Below are 19,290 nucleotides of genomic sequence, written 5' to 3'. Positions count from 1 at the left end.
TTTAAAGTACCAATGTAATTTTTACCAAAAAAAGCTTAAAATAAAAATATTTTGTGACGCCTAAATAAAAATATTTCATTCTATTTTGATGAAATATAAAGGCACTCTGGTACCTACAGATTTCAAGTGACTAAATAGAAGTGATTAATAACAGAAGAGCATAGTCAAGGCATGTTTCTGTAAATTATTATTTCAGTTGTGAACATGCATCTGTTAAAGGCTAAGAATGTGCTTACATATGTCCCTAAAATGACTGTAAATGTTCTGTAAATTGCAGAATCTCAATACATGTAAGAGGAAGGATTTGCAGAAATCAGCAGTACAATTTATCTTTAAGTTCAGTTAGTACCAGTCAAACAGAGATTCTGCTTTCCTGTACCTCTTGGTCCTGGAAATCCCCGGTCTCCTTTTGGACCAGGCAATCCTGGATGTCCCGGATGACCAAAACGTCCTGGTAGACCTTTTACTCCTTTGGGTCCTAAATTGCAATCAAGAAAAAATTCCCCAGAGGCATATGGTGAAGATTTTAGACATGTCAGATTTCTGTGCAGAACCAAAATGTTCTCCTAAGCAGCACACACAGACACATGCATAGAGATAAAAATATAAATCACCTTGTAGTCCAGGAATCCCTTGAATTCCTTGATCACCTGGTGTTCCTGGGATTCCTGGCAGTCCTGCAGGACCCTTGCTTCCTGGGATGGAGAATATTTTTCCAGGGAATCCAGGTGGGCCTAGCAGCAAAAATATAATGAGTATCTATTGCTTTACAATGAGAGAAAGCAAACAAACTACAAAACAAACCAAATAAATCAACCTAAGTCAGCTGGTATTGGAAGGAGAAGGGTTGGTTACCTTGCTGGCCCTTTGGTCCCCTTGGCCCTTCTGCACCTTGTGGTCCTGGGGGTCCTTGATTACCCTTTTCTCCTAAAAGAGAAGATTGAAGATAAATCTGTCTGGTTTAAAATGTCAAAACAACTGTCAAAGTTTCAGAGGCTTGTTGAAGAGTCCTGCATAATCCATGCAAAGTTCCCAAAGGGTAACACAGCCTATAGACTGGTTTGATATGTGAAAGTGGGTTTCTTCACCTCTGCTGCAACTGTATAATTTATAGATCAAGTGCATTTAACTTCTAAGATAGTACTGTCATACCTATCTATATGAAGGTTGGTCCATAAACCTAGTTTAAATTCTCAATTTTAGACTATATCCTTTCTATCTTACATGTTTTTGTCACTGGATTTGCAGCCTTCACGCGGAGTTCAGCTCCCTTTTACCCTACTGCCAGTAATGTTGAAGGCTTTAAGAGAGCTGTAGAGTTTTTGTTGATAAATTTGTTAAGTGATTCTTTTCACTGAGCACAATATGAGGTTACATTCAGACCATGCTCCACAGTTCTGTTTGAAAAAAAAGAATTAATTAAAAGTATTTTTAATGCCACATCGTGAGATTTGACATATGTGAAATGAGAGTTTTTGGTTAAAGAAAGTAAGATTGCTCTCTGTGTGGTGACTTTGCCAATCAGAACAAATTTAAAATGCACAATAGTTAGCATGGATCACTAACAGGTAGGTTAAATAGGTAATGACAATTCTGTGGGACTGTAAATCATGCAATTGAAGAATGAGAATTCTGGAGTAATGCAGGCCTAGATAATATTTCATCACTAGGAAATTGTCTAAATTGAAAGGATTTTTATCTAGCTACTGAGTCAGCTTACCCTCAGGAATATGAAATTAATGATGCCAATACATTTAACAGTTCATCTGCTGATAAACTGTAAGTGAGATTTTATTTGGAACTATTCTTACAGCAAACAAAGGACCCAGTGCTGTAATTATGATTAAAAGCTCCTGAGTTCTATAGCTAAGAGATTGTCAAAAAGTCACATTTTCTAGCAGTGGTGGGATAATTCCAATTGGCAGAGTCAGTGCCAAAGTCCTGAGCTCATCAATCAGTAAGGACAAACTTGTTTTGAATTTGCCTGAAATGGAGGTTGTTGATGTGTCAGCCCTTCCTCACCTGAGCCTGTTAGGACCCACCCAGAGCATGTACCTCAGTGAAAACTCTTAGTGAATGTTTTCATTTAGATCTGACTTATACCCTGACTTTCGTGGCAAAACCTTGTGTCTCTAGAACCCATCATACACAAATACCATTATAACTCAACATGTAAATGATTGTATTTAGCACACAGGAGTGTACATAATAAATATATGAGTACCTTTTACACCTGGGAATCCAAGAAATCCAGGGTCTCCTCTAGCACCAGGATAGCCTGATCGACCTTCTATTCCCTGCAAAACAGAGAACATCAGTGGTAAACAGGAGCAGCATCTTCATACAATGAAATATACTTGATTTTTGTTCAGAATATTCAAGACATTATGTTCACAGAATATGCTGTAACTAGAACTATCTGATCCACTTTTAAGCATGTTAGAAATTGTCATATTATTGTTCAGATTATCCTGTAATGCAGACCAGCCAAGGAAATTACATACCAGGAATTAGAAAAATAATTCTTATTGACCCACTTAAGTCCATAAAACTGGCTTCTCATATCCATTTTATTTCCTCTATAACAAGGTGTTTTTGTGAAAATGGGTGGGAGGGGACACTTGTTTGGGCTTGTTGTTTGTTTAGAGATTTTGGAGGGTTTTTCAATGGGTATTATTATCTTTTCATGGTAAGAGCAGACTAACAATGCAGTAAGAAAGAAACAGTATTCCTTTCACTGACTTTGGGACCAGGAGGGCCAATGTCACCAGCTGGGCCCCTTGGCCCTGGAATTCCATCCGCCCCTCGGACGCCTTTGCTTCCTTTCACGCTGAGAGTGGAAAGACCAGGAAGGCCTGGAAAACCAGGAGCACCTATACAGAAACATCAGAGTAAGGGAAAACTGCTGCCAACAGCTTTTCACCTAGATTACACACAACCCAGTGCAACATCCAATAGCCCCATAACAATACTCATGTATATCACCTCAGTGATTTCCAAGGAAATATATGCACTTTTTAAAAAAATCAAATTTTTCCTAACCTGCTAATTTAATCTAAGATCAGAACTTACAGTACTCTTTAACACTACAGGCTTTTAGCATATCCTCCAGTTGTAGTTAAGTCTGGAATCACAGAATCATTTACATTGGAAAAGACCTTTAAGATCATTAAGTCCAATTGAAAACCTAGCACTAAGCCATGTTGTTACTTAGCATGAGTGGCACTTAGGGACATGGTTTAGTGACAACATGACTTGGGTTTAGGTGTTAGGCTATCTCATTTTGTTAAAGTTGGATCTCAGCCGCCTCATGAACCACATGGGAGGGAAGCACGATAATGCAATCGGGTGGACTCAAAAGCTTAGAGTTATTTTAATTTAAATGGCACTGCATAGATCATGTAGTTTGCAATGGTAATGTTGCATTAGCTGCTAAAGGATCTGTTTAATTATGAAACTCTCTTGGGGGAATACCCCTTTCAATCTTGAATTCTGGATAGGCTGACTTCTACTTTCAATTATCAGTATATTCTTTCAGACAAATAAGGAGTTCCAAAAACACACCTGGTCTTCCATGTGCACCAGGAGTACCCCTGTTCCCTTTCTGGCCAATGATTGCCACGCCTGTGGTGCCTTGAAATCCAGGTAACCCCACTAAGCCAGGAGGTCCAATGGGTCCTTGATCTCCCTGATGACCTTTCACACCTGGGGGCCCAGGAAAACCAGGCAGTCCCATGTCCCCTTTGATTCCTGCAAAGTGTGGATATCACATGTGGAGAAGGCTGTCAAGACAGGGAGGTGATGTGACAACTCCAAAAATGCATTTCCTATATGGCAAAGGCGGAATTCAGCCTTTGTCTTTAGTACAGAGAAGTCCCCAAAGCCAGCTTGCTACCCTAAAGCAAAATAGTTCTGAGAAGACAGGACTCACAGCAAGGTACACACCACTTTTTTAAATTAAAAAACCCCACAAATAAAAAACAACTCACTCCATTTCAGAGATTGCTCATCCCAAGGAATAAACTTGAGAGGAGGATAAACAGAGCAGAGAAGGAATATTTATTGTAGAAGAAATGCTTCTTTGTTCATCAGAACTAACAAATCCTTTTAAACTACACCCCAGCTGGAAGCATCAATATGAATGCAACAAAATAAGAGACTATTCCATAAGGATATTGTTCTGAAGTCAATCTTAGAGTACTTTAATTTTACTTTTTTAAAGTAAAGAAAATCAGTGGATTTCTACCAGCGCTACAAATACGTTGTAAAACCTAAAAAATGGGAAGAGTCTCTCTTCTGTTTATCAAAATAAAAGGGAAGATGAACAAAATTAAAATGCAACCACTGCAGCTTTCTCAAAGTGTGCTTGTTATTCAGAAAGATCTTGTTTTGATAAGAACCTACTCTGTTAATCCAATTATATATCACAATAACATTTCAAAAGCTCTAGAATGTGTATATCACCTTCACAAGACCACAGTAGTCAGCTTCTTTATTTGCCTTTTACAACAATCTAAACTTTACAAGCAACAACTCTTGACATTTACTATATAGGACCAAACCATTGATCAAAAGCACAGAATCACTCTTGATTTCCTCTGACACTCTTAGTGCCATTTCAAGCACCTGAAAGCAGAAGGGATGATGTTTCTGGGATTTAAAAATTAAGCTGTTGCTTTTCAAAAAGGCAACTCACCTCTACGCCCAGGAATACCTGGAAAACCAGGGATCCCTCTCCCTGGTGGTCCTGTAAAATATTAGGTCACATTACACTCAAAATCTGAAATAATTTTTTGAAAACATCAGAGTTTTCTAATATTTCATACATTTTTTCAGAGATCATGGTATCAAAAGGTAGAGTGTAGTTGTATGCAAAGTAAAATGTATTATATCTATTTCTTCTATACAAAACCACAAATTAAATTTTTAAGTTTTTATTTATAGGAAGAACTGGTCTTATTTGAGGTACATTCTACAAGAAGAAGCTATTTCTTTCTTTTCAGAGAAAAAAAAACAAAAAAAAATCTGCACTTAATTTAGTTATTAAGAAAAAACAAAAATAAATGTAAACACCTATAAAAGAAAATACATTAATAGTGATTACTTCAAACAGTGATTACTTCAACATGAGAATACTTTCTAAATACTATGGATGCCTTCTAAGTATCTTCTTGATACTAGCATGCAAAGAAAAATTTTTCAGTGCAAAATTCTGTCAGAATTCAGTGTAGGACTAAATCTATCTGAATATTGATAGCATCAGGAGTGACTTTTAAATGAAAGCTTTCACAACCCAAGGTGTTGGTCATGGAAGCTTTCACTATTTGTGCAGGAAAACACTGTGATTCCTTCTATTTTATATTCATGTAAGACAGAAGATTGAAAAGATTTTGGTTCTTTTAAACTCTTTGTGGTTAAACCCATTGGAGCTGTTAACCAGCAGTACTTTGGCAGACATGAACATTTTTAGGTGACATTACAACACATGTAGAACAGAGCATTTGTAATGCACTTGGGTTGTTGACTGCATGTGCAAAAATTACATAGAAAACCACTTATAACCTTCTACTTCTAAACTTAGCTTTGGCTCCACAGAAGCTCCTTGGTAATCCTTCCTAAATCATCCCTGTCACCATAATTACAGAAAAAAACCCAATTGTAAAAGAGAATGAAAATATTTCACTGCTGTTACCTGGTTCTCCCTTTACTCCTGGGGGACCAGGCATACCATCCTGACCTTGAGTACCCCTTTCACCAACAAGTCCAGGTTTTCCAGGGACTCCAACAGCACCTGTGAATTACAATGGACCAAAATGTCATTTTTACTTCTGTAATTTTGCAGTGGGAAGATTTTACTCCCCTTTATTGAAATTTAATTAGCTCAGCTACTTCAAAGAGAGGGGTAGCTGTGTTGGTATAGAGCAGCATGTAGCTTGTATGGAGCTCACTGGACTTCAGTGGATTTAACAGCCCCCCTATTTTCACAGACATAATAAAGCCTTCAGTGCATGCCTCTGTTGCTACATAGACACACTGCCCCTGAGGTATATTTTTAATTCTGTTTTAGTTCTGTTGCTTTAGCAGACAACTACAATTCTTTGTTACTCCAGTTAGTTTTCTTCTCTTCATCTACCTATATCTTAGTTTATAATTGTCTTTTAGGAAGTAGAACCTAAAGAACCTAAGCCTTTCTTATAATTGTGTGGCTATCACATCTTGAGACCCTTGGATATGTACTTATAATTTAAAAAGGGCAAAAAGTTTTCCAGTAGTGAAGCAAAATTAAAACTTTTTGCCTCAGCTGAACTGATAACATTGAAAATGGGCTGTTAAAAGGAGGCAAACAAAGCCTCAAACTGAACTGAAATCCCAAATCCAGGGCAGTGACTTAGGAGAGAAGCTATATACCATACCAGGAGGGCCTGGGACTCCCTGCTGTCCTGGGCGGCCCTGGCATCCTTTAACACCAGGATCTCCAGGGGCTCCATACTGCCCTGTAAGAAGAGAGAGTGTGGCAGAGGGGAAGTGGCATCACCTCTAGATCCAGACTCAGTTTAGAGCCTTGCTGTTGTTTCTGCTTTGGCCAGCTGCAAAAGTTCTCCAGGTGACCCAAGCTGGCCTGGCTGCTGTGACCACAGAGGAGCTGTTCAGGTTTGCAGCAGTCAGCAAGTTCAGCGTGCCACCCCCAGGCTCTTGTGTGGTTGGAGGAATTATCTCCTACAGCGTGTCACCAGCCCTCCAAAAGTACCCCATACCTGGGATTCCTGCACCTCCAGTTTCCCCTCTGATCCCATGTGGTCCTGGTACTCCTGTAAGCCCTGGCTGACCCTCAGAGCCCTTTTCTCCTTTGAGGCCAAAAACTCCTGGGGGACCTGGATCTCCCTGAGAAACAGTTGCACACACAGAGGTAAAGAATCACAGTGTAGAATAGAAAAATCACATGCAATTTACATGTAATCACATTTCATTAGGATTTTCAGACAAAAACCAAAGCAGACTAAATACAAGGTCTTCTCATAATACCACCGATCTTTTAGACATAGTTAAGATCTATTTTTAACCTTTATAAACCAAGTTGTTTTTAGATTTTTCCCTGGCACAGATTTGCCTTCAATTTTATTCTACCAGCTCTTCTTTTGATCCAAACATTCATTCCTTAGGTAATATGCAGCTATACAAAATACTGAATTGTATTTTTTTCCTTGAATTCCTGCTGACTTTTTCACAGTAATCTCATTGGGGCTACCCAGCTCATACTGAAAATAAACAAATCATTTAAATTACAGGACTTATAGAGGAGTTTACAGCCTCAGCCACACATTTCAGATAATCTCATAGGTAAAAAGACTTCCAGTTATTCAACAACCAGAACATGTGGAGGTAGACTATCCAACTGATCTAACTTAAAAATACTGGTTTGTTCTTAGCAGTGTATGTATGACCAAACAGCATAAACATTTGCTAAGATGAGTTTTTGATGTACTTTTTAACATCCTTGTTCTTAATGAATTAGGAACTTTTACAGAAAGCAAGTTACTTCAAGATATTTCATCTTTATAAATAAGAAATTTTTGCACAATTGAAGTGAAATATAATGAAATAAACTTCTCCTGAATAATGACACAATAGAATTTTCATATTTCTTACCACTAATAAATCAACTATTTCTGCAAACTCTGCAGCTCTTGCTTACACTTGTTCTGTTTCTATAGTCAAAGGCTCTGCCTAACAGGAAAGTTCTTCCACTGCCTTTATACCTTTGGACCAGGTTCTCCTGGAGGCCCAGCAGATGGGTACCCAGGATCTCCTTTGTCACCTGGAAAGCCACCATAGCCTGGTGGACCAGGGTCACCTGATGGTCCTGGAAAGCCTGGAGATCCTTTCTGGCCTTTTGGACCTGGAAAAATAGCAATACTGATACCATTCTTAAAAGGATCATTGCATTTCACACTCCATGTTTTGTGAGCTATTGCTAATATATACAGATATTAATTCTTCATTAAGTACTTTAAACGGTGATTTTATTTCTAAAAGGAGGTTCTTCAATGTAACAATATATAAATTAAAGAATTTGGATAGAGAGGGAGAATTGCATTCTGCCAGTCAAGCAAATACTGGGGTGAAGATAAGTCTATGGATACTAAAGAATAAATCCCAGTCTAAGAATTGTGTGATGTGCTGACAGTAACAGCTCAGACCTGTGCAAATGCTTCTAGAGAGCTCTATGAATTTGTAATATGTCTTGAAAGAAAATGACCTGGAATTCCCATGTCCCCTTTGTCTCCAAGTGCACCTGGGAATCCTTGTCCTCCAGGAATTCCTGGGAGACCCATAAATCCCTTGGCTCCTACAAGATGAAGAAATAAATGTCATGTTAGAACTGTTATGGATACAAAATCCTCTACCACACACATTCTTTTAGTGTATTACTATTATAGAGATAATCAACATGGAGCCATTTGCACAGACACAGATAAAATTATCATTATTGTTTTCAGAAAGCCAAGGAAATAACAAATACCTTATGTATCAATGTTAAAATTAAGGTTTGTGACCACAGCACTTAGGGACAGCCACTGCAATATATTTTAGCTGAATTTGATCAAGATCATGAATTTGCATTTATGCACTGGACTCTCCTGTCATTGCTTGCACTCCAGTTCAGTTTAGTTTTGTGCATGGAACAATCACATTATTACTTACTCATGACAGATTTCTCATGACTAGGATATAGTAGAAAGCTGGGTGTAACATAAGAAATTTTCCCCTCCCTCACTTATCTTGAGATTCATTTAGCTAAATTAGCACTCAGTTTAATGACGAAAAGACCCAGATACATCTAGAATGTTCTGTGAGCATTCTTTCTAAATGCCAATGTGCCAAAGCCTGACATTTTTAAAGCTGCTTTTCACTGGAAATCTGCTAACTTTTGAAATACAAGTCAAATATGTAAGTTTTGAAAAGGGAAATATCATTCATCTGAAATAAAAAAAAAAACCCTAAAATATTTTTGTGCAAAATTGTAAAGTTTTAGAATTAATTTTTAAATAATATTGCAAGTTCAGACTTCTTTTTGCTTTTTAGAAATATTAATTTTTATTCATTGGTTTCATCAGCTTTTAGACTTCATTGTTATCCAGGATTTAATATTATTTTCTATTTGTCATCCTAAACAATGGTCTATATTTGAAAGAAAACAAAGAATCATTCAGTGATAGCTGCTGTGACTTTCAAACTGCAGCTTTTGAAATTGCCCAATTTCAGAAATCTCAGGAAAGCTTGAGAGTTAATAGAGAGAATATAGTGCTGCTTCTGGAGCCAAGTTGGTGTGCACTGGAGCAGCAGTACCTCCCTGTCCACATGGCACTGGGATTTCCAATACAAATATTCCATACCTGGTAGACCAGGCATTCCTTCAGACCCATCAACACCTGGTGGGCCTTGCACACCAACGTCTCCTTTTTCTCCCCTTACACCCATTTGGCCTTGAACTCCTAAAATGAAGTTTCATTTAAAAGATATTACAAAACAACATCTTAGAATATAACTTTTGTAAAAGTTTAACATTCTATAACTCTTTAAGCTAATGAAACAGAAGTAGAGCATGGGATTTTCACTCTGAACACACATAAGCAAAACACAAACTCAAATCCAACACCTTCTTTTTCATGTGGAGGCAATAGGAAGTTCCTGAAAGCTTCCATAGGAAAATACCAAAAGAAAAAGCCAGATAGTAGCATTAAGCATCTACAGCTCATATAGAGAGTCTGTATTAATATTGCAGACAAAGGAGGAGTTTCTGGCAGTCAAGTACTTCTGAGCAGATTTAATGTCCTTGCAATCTAGCATCTGGTTGGTAAGTACAGCCATTTCTGTGCTCACAGGATAATAAAAATGTAAAAACATGAATGTATAGCATGTATGTATAGAAGCCTCCTGGTACTACTGATATATTATTTAGCATTAAAATAAGAGCTTTTTAAAGGAATTAAGACTTACTAAAATTGAACTGAATATTCAATGTAATATCCAACTATTCCATAATAAGAAGGCAGTTCTAGTGTTTAGCAATGATTATTTCAAAACAATGTGAGTACTTTCAGCAGTAGAGTCAGTTTATTCCATATTTTAGAGTCCACTGAAACTGCAAAACAGATGACAACCCTGGCTAGTTTTAATGGCAGAACAATGAATGTGTACCTTTTAAACCTCGTTCTCCTTTGTCCCCAATACCAACCAGGGTCTCAGATGGTCCAGGAAAACCTTTATCACCTGGTTCACCTTTTTGTCCAAGAAATCCTTTTCTTCCCTGTATTCCTGGGAAGCCAGGAGAACCTGCAAGAAAACAGAGTGAAATGTTCAGGAGAACATTTCACTGACATTCACTGACTAGATGATATAATAAAACAAACCAGATAATGCCAATCTTCAAGAACAATTGTAATTTACATATGTAAATATACCATGCAAAACAACCTAAACTAGCTTCTTAACTGCAACAATCATCAATAAAACACCTACAAGTACAGATTACTTGTAGCAAGTAATGCTTGTCTTTCCAGCAAGACATAGAAATTATTTCTTATAGTGAATAAACACACAATCTTGTGTCTGTTAAATAAATATAATAATGGTATCACATAGGAGGGGAAAAAACCAGCAAAAAGGCTCTCTGCTCTTTATTGAGCAAATCACCAGGCACTTAAAAAAATGAAAAAGAAAAGGTAGCAAGTCAAAACTGCTAAAAATATTATATTATTCAGTCTGCAGACTGCACATATACGGAAAACAGATTTACCAAGACTCAAAGAAATTCCAGTACAACATCTATACTCAGGAGTGATAATACACACAAAATGGATCACAAGACTAACTTGAGCATTGAAATTCCTGTATTCTAAGTGAAAAAGAAGGCAGATAAAGTGGTCACTCGCCTTGGATGCCAGGGTTGCCTGGTCTTCCAACCATGCCAGGGGGTCCAGGAATTCCTAACAGTCCCATTACACCTGGATCTCCCCTTGCACCTGTGGAGTTGAAGCAATAGGAACATATTTGTTAGTATTAAATCAGTTAAATAGAACATTACTTCAGAAAACTACACATACATCTGTCATTTTAGTGTTTAATAGCTTACATTATTTTTTCTCCATTTCTGTAACTGTCCAAGCCAGTTTTCCCATCTTTAACCACAGGATCATGACTTATAACCTCCAAATTACCTAAATTAGTAGCTGCAACAGCTCCTATCAATGAATTAAAAACTAACAGTAAGGATAATGCATCTGAGATACCCACACAGGGATGAGAGATCAGTCATGAGATGTGTGGGAATGACATTCCTTTCAGGCTCAGGAGTCAAAGACCAGCTGGGAAATAACTCCCTCAAATGCCACCAGAAGTCCATGTTTGCATAACTGAGTCAAGTGCTACATGTTTATCAAAAGCTTTACAGATTCTCACTATAAAAAGGCATGTACCATCTCCTTCCCACAGTGTAACGATTTGATATTAAAGAAAACTCTTTGTTAGAAATAGGAAACATTATATGACTGATATATTTTATTCTTCAAAACAAATTTCAACATATTTCTGAAAGAAAAAACCAAACAAATCAACCCTACAGGCACCACTTAGCTTACTTAAAGTTAGCTCTGGTTAGTGACAGAGCTTGATCTGACTCACCTCTGTCAGACTAGATCTGAGCTCATAAGAAAAAGAAGCTGGCATTACAAACTATTTGAAAAGGGATGCTGAGTAAGAACTACACACTTTGCAATTCCATTGTGCTGGGGGAGTTTCTTTGATTATTAACTATTTCATGTCCTACTGCAAGGACATTCCTGTACAAAAACTAGATAAAACACTCTTCTCAAAAGACTTTTATAGAAAATTCCACACTGCGTCAAGAGAGCTTCAAGATACGCTCATCCTTTAAGGAAGAATGATTTATTAGTTTTTCATAAAAATCTCAAAGATAAATGAAAGGTGTTGATGGAAAAATATTTCAGCATCTTCAGTCTGGAAAAACATTTCAGCATCTTCAGTCTGAAAAAACATGACCTTTTTGCAAAACACCTTTCTGCAAAGACTCAATTGCTATATCAAAACAAATACTTGGGGAAACCTTACCTGGCAAACCAGAGATTCCTGGCCTTCCAGATTCTCCCTTGGGACCAGGTAATCCTGTTTTTCCCTGAAGACCTATTAATCCAGGTTCCCCAGGCGTTCCATAAGTTCCTGGGATACTCAAACCAGGAGCACCTAGGTTTCCTTTTGAACCTTGCAAACCTCTTCCTCCTAAGAAAAGTGCAGGACAGTGTAGTATGGTAGATCTGTCTGAAAAACAAACCTTCATCTCTATCTTTACATCATAAGCATGAAACTCCTCTTGAACTCTGCCTGTTTGAGGCTAAACATGAGATCTGTAAGGCAACAAATACATTCAGAAAATCTTATAAGGGCTGTAGGCTGGGATTTTTGAAAAGAAGAAAAAAAAGTGAGAGTAGACAAATCTGTTCTTTCCCAGAAAAAGAAGAAAAACCCAAATATGAAAACCTCATCAATTTTGCATTCATTCCTCATAAAATTTTATTTTTAAAAATCCTTTTGAGATCATATATAGGAGAAGGAATGTGTTGTATATCTGAGTGTGGTTTTTTTTTGAAAAGAAAATCATATGCAGTACAGGCAGGTACTTTTGGCACCCTAGATTCTTTTCCTACCTAGTTGAGCTCTTCCTTTCACTTATTTCTTTATCAATCCCATTCACCACAGGATCTAGGTTCCGTCCCACAGGGGAGATATGTCTGAAATATCTATCCCTTTTCCTGGGAATTTGGGTGAGTTTGTGATTACTCTTTATACTGGCCAATGGAATCTGGATCTTAATCTCTCTTCATCAGTGCATGTGCTTCCTCCCATCTACAGAAAGAACATCTTTTAAATGTTTTCTTGCATATTTTCTTGCATACTATTCCATAACCAATATCCAGAAATAATTTTAGCTCCCTCGGGCCATTGGAAGGCAGAAACAAAACCCAGACTCACCCAGTCAAATGCCATTTTTGGGTCAGAAAGTCCTACCTGGTGGGCCTGTAGCTCCCTGGCCCCCTGGCAATCCGGGCAGGCCAATAAGACATTCAGCAGGTTTCCCTGGAAAACCCGGGTCTCCAGGAGCTCCAGGTGAGCCACGATCTCCTAAAAGACATGAGAGTGAATTCACAGCCAAATTAAGTTTTAGGCTTTCAGTGAACCTTGTTTGATTTGATTTTCCTTAAAATAATGTGCTGTGCTCCCTGAGCTTCTCTGGCAATATTACCTCTTAGGCCATCATCACCATCATGCCCAGGATGCCCTGGTAGGCCTGGGAGTCCTGGAAGTCCAACTTCACCTTTAGAGCCAGGGCTGCCAAGACCTCCTGGTGAACCCATTCTTCCTGGCTCTCCAGGAATAATCACGCCTGGCTCACCCTGCAACACAGAGAGAAATAGAAACAATCCTCTCTGCTTTGCAAATCTGCCAAAATATTTTCTCCACTGGAGTAATAATGACCTTATTTTATTAGGGTAATTCTCTTAATTCCCTTTGGATCTTTCACACTATAATTTCTAAGGGCTTCAATTCAGCAAACCACTGGATGTTCCTTATTAGCTAGCTGAGTAATTAATCTAGACTGCTTTCAAACTCTGTCTCCTAGCCCTAAGAAGTTGCTACTCAACAATGCAAGACACTTCCCTCCATTTGGTCTTTACTGCATTGAGATGCCTTCTGCAGCTGTGAATGGCTTTGAACAACTATCTGAAAGTGGAGGTGAAGTTTGTGCAAATATAACTTTTAATTTTATATTAAAAATATGTATTATATATATATAAAATTATTTATTTGAATGATCAAGGTCAGCACCCAGATATGCCTCAGGATAGTCAGTTGTTGGGGTTCTTTTAAGTCATTCTTCTGAACATTGTTATCCATGAAGACTGCTTTTATCACAAATGTCCCAAGTGCATTTCCTGACTGGAAACTTTGAATTAGTAGGTTTTTTTAGCTGACTGAACTGCTGGTTGTTTTGAGTACCAGCAAATCAATATGTTCATAAACAGATCAGTAGACCTGAACTTATACCAGTCACTAATGATATGCTTGGACCACAGAGGCCACTTGACATCCACATGCTCTGTTGCATCAGGTACAGATGAAAAAAAAAATCACAACCTCAACTGCCTTCCTTTGTCATGTCAAAAAAACACACAAAAGAATGACATACGGGGACAAACAGACAAAGAAATGCTATATGTTCAAATAATTTAGGTGTTATTATTTTGTTCAAAATTTGAATCCTAATTACAGAGTAGTCAAGAATCAGTAGATTAGCTTCTGTTAATCAGCAAGAGTGGGTGCAGTATTACCTCCAACCTTCTTTCTTCATGCTTCAATTTAACAGAGCACTTGCTTAATGAAATACATACTTGCTTGTCAATTACCTCCATCAAATAGATGCTTAATTGGATTTCTGAACAGGCATCTTTTCAGCAGCTGTGGCCTTAATTTTTTTGCTTTAAGCAATGCAATATCCTCCTTGTGGTCCGAAAGCCAAAGTAGGAAAACATCCCAAACACTTGGAATTCTGAAATCTTGTATTTGGATCAAAAATTTTGGCTTGAGCCCCTTTTTATAGAAAGAATTTAATTTCATAGTTTGTGCATAATTAGTCAAAAAATGAAGGAATTCCCATATTCCTTACAATTTCTAACTTATTTGCTCAGTATAAAATTGAATGAACGGGGCCTATGGAAAAGCTTGTTCTGTATTTCTAACCAAACCTTTTGTCCTGGTTGTCCTAGGTTTCCAGCTCGGCCTGGATCTCCAATCTTTCCTTCACAACCTGGTGGCCCTCTGCCTCCCGCAAGTCCTTTATCTCCTGCAAAAGGAATTAAATGGCAGTACAGACACTTTATTTTACAAAAGGGTCTTTGCATGTGTGCATTTATGAGCCTCTGGCACTGAAGCAGCTTACATGAGCTGAAGGGAGGATCTTGATTTCAGCGCTAATGTGACACATGGCACCTTGTTCCTTACACACTCACTCAAAATTGACTGAAACACTGCTTGTTAATTAACTAACTTGAAGCATGTCACCATTTTTTTTCCAAGTGAAGCCATTCTGATGTTAGTTCCCTGCTGTTCTCTTTACCAAGCAGCTTGGTACAAGTTTCAGTATCTGAGCTTTTTATGTTAACTCATGTCCTTACTGGATTATGAGAATTTCCCAGTATTTCTAGGGTTCAAGGGCAGTTATAACTTTGCATGAGGAATGGCTAAATTTAAAGTATCGAAAATGCTTTCTATTACCTGCATATTAGGGCAGATATTGCATTGTACATAACCAAAATTGATTAAAAATAAAGCACTTTGACACTTGTACAGCTCTGTCTCTGTAACACATATCCAGGTAAAGAGAATCCATCTGAATTAAGTATGAGATCTCAGATGAGATAGCTGCACCTGTTTGGTGTATTCCAGCAAGCATCCATGTCTTTAAAAGTATTTCCCTACTGTCAGCTTTGATACTTCATACTCTGAAATACCTCAAAATATTTCACACTTGCCATTTCTAAGACTTAAGGCAGTAAATTATAAGACTGCTAAAAACACTTATCTGTTTGTTCATTGATTTTCTTTTTTTAACTTGTTAATTATTTTAAGGTGTACTTAATTTTTTTTTTTTTTGTTTTGCCTTTTTCTAAGATCAAAAAGAGTATTTTACCTTTTGGACCTGGGTTCCCAGGAAACCCAAGCCCTGGAAAGCCTGTGTCACCTGTTGGTCCTGAATGTCCTGGGTCACCTGGCTGACCTCTTGTTCCAACCCTACCTGCCCAAAGAAAATAAATAAACTGTGAATTATCTTACCACAGAACATCAACTTGTAAGATTATGTGTCTTATAATTTGTCATTATTAATAAGGACACAGCTGTAGATTATATTAGAATTTAGACACTTATTTCTTCACTGCAGGTTTTCATAGTTAAAGTGCTAATTGTATTCACAGTGTCAAAGCATTTATGCATCTGTGAGATAGGTTTTTATGCAATCTGGCCAAATTCCAGACTCCTAGAGACAGCTACATGCAGACACGAATCTTCCACTTCTTGAAAGGTTCCAAACACACTTTATAGGGGTAAGGTTTGAAACAGAAGGAACTACAAAAACAAACTACCATAAAACTGTAAAAAAACTTCCTGTGCAGTTCAGGACAGTTTTAAGGACTATTGTTCTACAAAACCCAAGCAAAGATGCCTTACAGTTAACCAATCTCTGATTTTAACTGTTTCACTGATGTAATGCTGCACTCACCAGGCACTCCCGGGGGTCCAGGTAAACCATGTGGTCCCTGAGGTCCTGGCAATGCAGGTAATGGAGTTGCCCTACTGGTCTCTCCTTTCAGACCTTCAGCAAATACATTATAAAACATTACAAATGCATATAGTTTGGTAATCTCAAGCATTTAAAAATATGAGTGATCCATCTACTTGGCTAAAAATGCAGTTGCCTACAGTTGCCATATTTCTGAAACTCCAACAGATTTTTGAAAAGCCTTCACATCCTGAATTCATTAAGCAAAATTATTTTATTGCCACCTGCAGTCGTCCTCTCAGCCCTCCTGCAGTCTAGGGGAAACGCAGAAAAAGAAGCACAAAGCCACCAGGAAAATGATACAACTGACAAGTGCTTAATTCTTCGACTCCATGTCATAAAGGCTCAATGGGCATTATCTTTAAGCAAACTCAGCCACTCAGCTGAGTTCTTCCACTGGTATGTTTCCAGCACTCAAGAATTACTACGCCCTTTACATTTAACCTGCTGATTTAGATTACACCAATGGTGATGACTGGCTGGATGCTTGATTAGTTACTGTTTCCACAGAAAGGTCAGTCAAGCACTAGAACACATTGCCTAGAGATAAAGTGCTGTCTCTGCCCTTTGATGTTTTCAAGGACCAACTGGATAATGCCTTCAGTAAATTGGTCTGATCTCAGAGCTGTCTCAGTGCTGAGATGAAGTTCAGACTGCACAAAGTCCTTAAAACCTAAATTATCTTATCATCCCAAGACTTTTCTACGATCTTTGGTGGAACCCGAAGTGGGGACAATGTTCTGGAAGTCCCATGGCAAGGAGAGGTTTCCCATGAACCACATTAAAAGCAGCCTTGGGCTAGAGCTGGTTCTAAGGAACAAGCTGTGGAGGAGGCCATGTCTTGGCAGTTTTGTGTTCCCCTTGGGGTGCCTTTCACATCTGCAGTGTGCCTGGAGCTCTGGGCTTTGTGGTTTTCAGAACCCTAACCCTAGGTAAGGGAGTAAAAGGCGTATGGGGGTGAGGCTGGTGGCAAGTTGAAACATGGGGAGGGAGCCATGTTGTGGCAGGTCTTTGCTCCCCTTGGTGTGTCTTTTTTAGCTGCAGTGTTTGGAGCTCTGGGTTTTTGTAGCTGTGTTCCCAAATTAGTAAATTACTTCTTCGATTTCAATCTATCTCTCCAATTTTAATCTAGTACTCCCTAACATAGGTAAAATACAGTAAAATAGCAAAGTTACTAACCTGCTTCTCCAGGTAATCCAGGTGGTCCAGGTATTCCTTTAGAGCCTTTAAAACCTCTTACTCCTTGTGGTCCATAACCTGCCAGTCCAGGAAGCCCCATTTCTCCAGGAAGCCCAATTCCACCAGGCAATCCAGGTAGTCCTCTGTCTCCTTTTGATCCAGCCAATCCCTAATGGTTAGACATGTATACCAAGAATTACATGCTTTCCTTCCACCTCAGCTTTCTTAACAAAATTCCCATTTCTCTGACTATAATCTTGTATTATTTCACTAACAGTGTAACTCTGATAATTTCAGAAAAAAAATTCCTCTGATTTACTTGTGATTAAATGAATATAATTTTGAATATCAATGGTTACAAAGAGATGGCTGTTAAGAGTGAAATACTACAAATAAATACAATTGCCTGACTTTTTTCCAATCACTGTGTTGTTGAACTGTACACTTTTCTTCTGTTTTAAAACACATTTAGCAAAAATCCAAACCCACATCAGCTCTGACTCTCCTTGAATTCTGTAGATTCACGTTTAGAGACATTTATATCTGAATCATGTTAACAGTTTCTCAGCCAACATAACACAACAATAATTATTAGGGTTTTTTCTGCTGAGCTCTTTCCTAACAATTCTAGTTTTATGGTCAGTTCTCACTGAAGATTAATCCATAAAGACTGAACAGCAAGTACTTGAATTATTAAGCATTATGAGTAGTCAGGAAAATGCTTTCTAAAAAGATTTTATCCGTCATTGAAATCCAACAAAATGCTCAAGTATCAATATCCAAACTAAAATCTCACTAGACTGCTGAGGTTTTCCAGCAATTTGTACCTATACCTCTCCTTCTTTCATGCATATTGGTTGTTAGAGTTGAGGACAGTACCCTCAGTCAGGTAGGGGATATTTAGCTGGAATATCTGCGTGGATTAAACACATTGTTGTACAAGATAAAATACAGATTTAGGTTTCCATGGCTTCCATATTAATTGCAAAAAGTGCATACCCACCTCTTCACCTTTAGAACCTTTGGATCCTTTAGAGCCAGGTCTTCCCAGAAATCCACTTGAACCTCTTCTTCCTTTTTCTCCCCTGGCTCCTGGATCTCCTTGCTCACCTTTTGGCCCTTCTGGATGTACATATCTTGGTTCACCTTTTGATCCTTTACGTCCTTGATCTCCTCTAAAACCTGGAGGTCCCTAGGATAGAGTTATCAAAAGAATTTCAGTGCTAGATGTATGACAACTGTTTTCAAGTTTTCTTTTTTTTTTAGAATTAAGTAACTCAGAGAGGTCCTCCCAATTCTAATTTTTATTCTCTGTAATAGCACACTTCAATGAATAGGGTTTGGGGGGTTTTTGTCTTTTCTTTTTCTCCTGCTTTTACTTCTTTTGACAAGACTACCATTTCATCTATGCTACGACAAACAGGAATAATGTAGCATAATTGAATGAGTAAAACCATGGCACAAAAAGAAGGACCTAGTTAGAGATTTCTCTTCCACATTGGAATATCTCCCCAGGGACACTCAGTGCCATAGCTGGCTCTGCTCATAGTTAACTTCCCTCTCTTCCTTCTCTCCCCTACAGGTTACAATGTGGGTACACTATCCCAGCTGAAAGCACATTGGGCTCTAGTGATCTTGGGCTCATGAACTCTGAGGGGGTTCCTGGCAAAGCCTGTTAGCAGACTCATTCTGCATCTGTA

At 38.1% G+C, this 19,290-nt stretch overlaps 1 protein-coding gene across 1 annotated transcript in view; it reads right to left on the bottom strand.

The window, feature by feature from the left end:
- LOC102044913 (collagen alpha-3(IV) chain) overlaps positions 1-19,290 on the bottom strand; it is a 43,472-nt gene that overhangs the window by 4,191 nt on the left and 19,991 nt on the right. The window contains exons 25-47 of the mRNA XM_014308497.2: positions 18,594-18,782; positions 17,591-17,759; positions 16,352-16,444; positions 15,764-15,868; positions 14,820-14,917; positions 13,319-13,469; positions 13,084-13,197; positions 12,130-12,297; positions 10,935-11,024; positions 10,201-10,335; positions 9,396-9,494; positions 8,258-8,347; positions 7,758-7,897; positions 6,756-6,882; positions 6,414-6,494; positions 5,693-5,791; positions 4,697-4,747; positions 3,565-3,750; positions 2,743-2,873; positions 2,225-2,297; positions 856-927; positions 615-734; positions 380-478 (exon numbers count right to left, since the gene is read on the bottom strand). Of these exons, the coding sequence (XP_014163972.2) occupies positions 380-478; positions 615-734; positions 856-927; positions 2,225-2,297; positions 2,743-2,873; positions 3,565-3,750; positions 4,697-4,747; positions 5,693-5,791; positions 6,414-6,494; positions 6,756-6,882; positions 7,758-7,897; positions 8,258-8,347; positions 9,396-9,494; positions 10,201-10,335; positions 10,935-11,024; positions 12,130-12,297; positions 13,084-13,197; positions 13,319-13,469; positions 14,820-14,917; positions 15,764-15,868; positions 16,352-16,444; positions 17,591-17,759; positions 18,594-18,782 (2,680 nt within the window). The remainder of the gene's footprint in view (positions 1-379; positions 479-614; positions 735-855; positions 928-2,224; positions 2,298-2,742; positions 2,874-3,564; positions 3,751-4,696; positions 4,748-5,692; positions 5,792-6,413; positions 6,495-6,755; positions 6,883-7,757; positions 7,898-8,257; positions 8,348-9,395; positions 9,495-10,200; positions 10,336-10,934; positions 11,025-12,129; positions 12,298-13,083; positions 13,198-13,318; positions 13,470-14,819; positions 14,918-15,763; positions 15,869-16,351; positions 16,445-17,590; positions 17,760-18,593; positions 18,783-19,290) is intronic.

This window comes from Geospiza fortis, unplaced genomic scaffold, assembly GCF_000277835.1.
Source record: "Geospiza fortis unplaced genomic scaffold, GeoFor_1.0 scaffold318, whole genome shotgun sequence".
NCBI lineage: Eukaryota > Metazoa > Chordata > Aves > Passeriformes > Thraupidae > Geospiza > Geospiza fortis.
The sequence above is the reverse complement of the archived record's forward strand: the minus strand, read 5'-3'. Positions and strand labels throughout refer to the sequence as shown.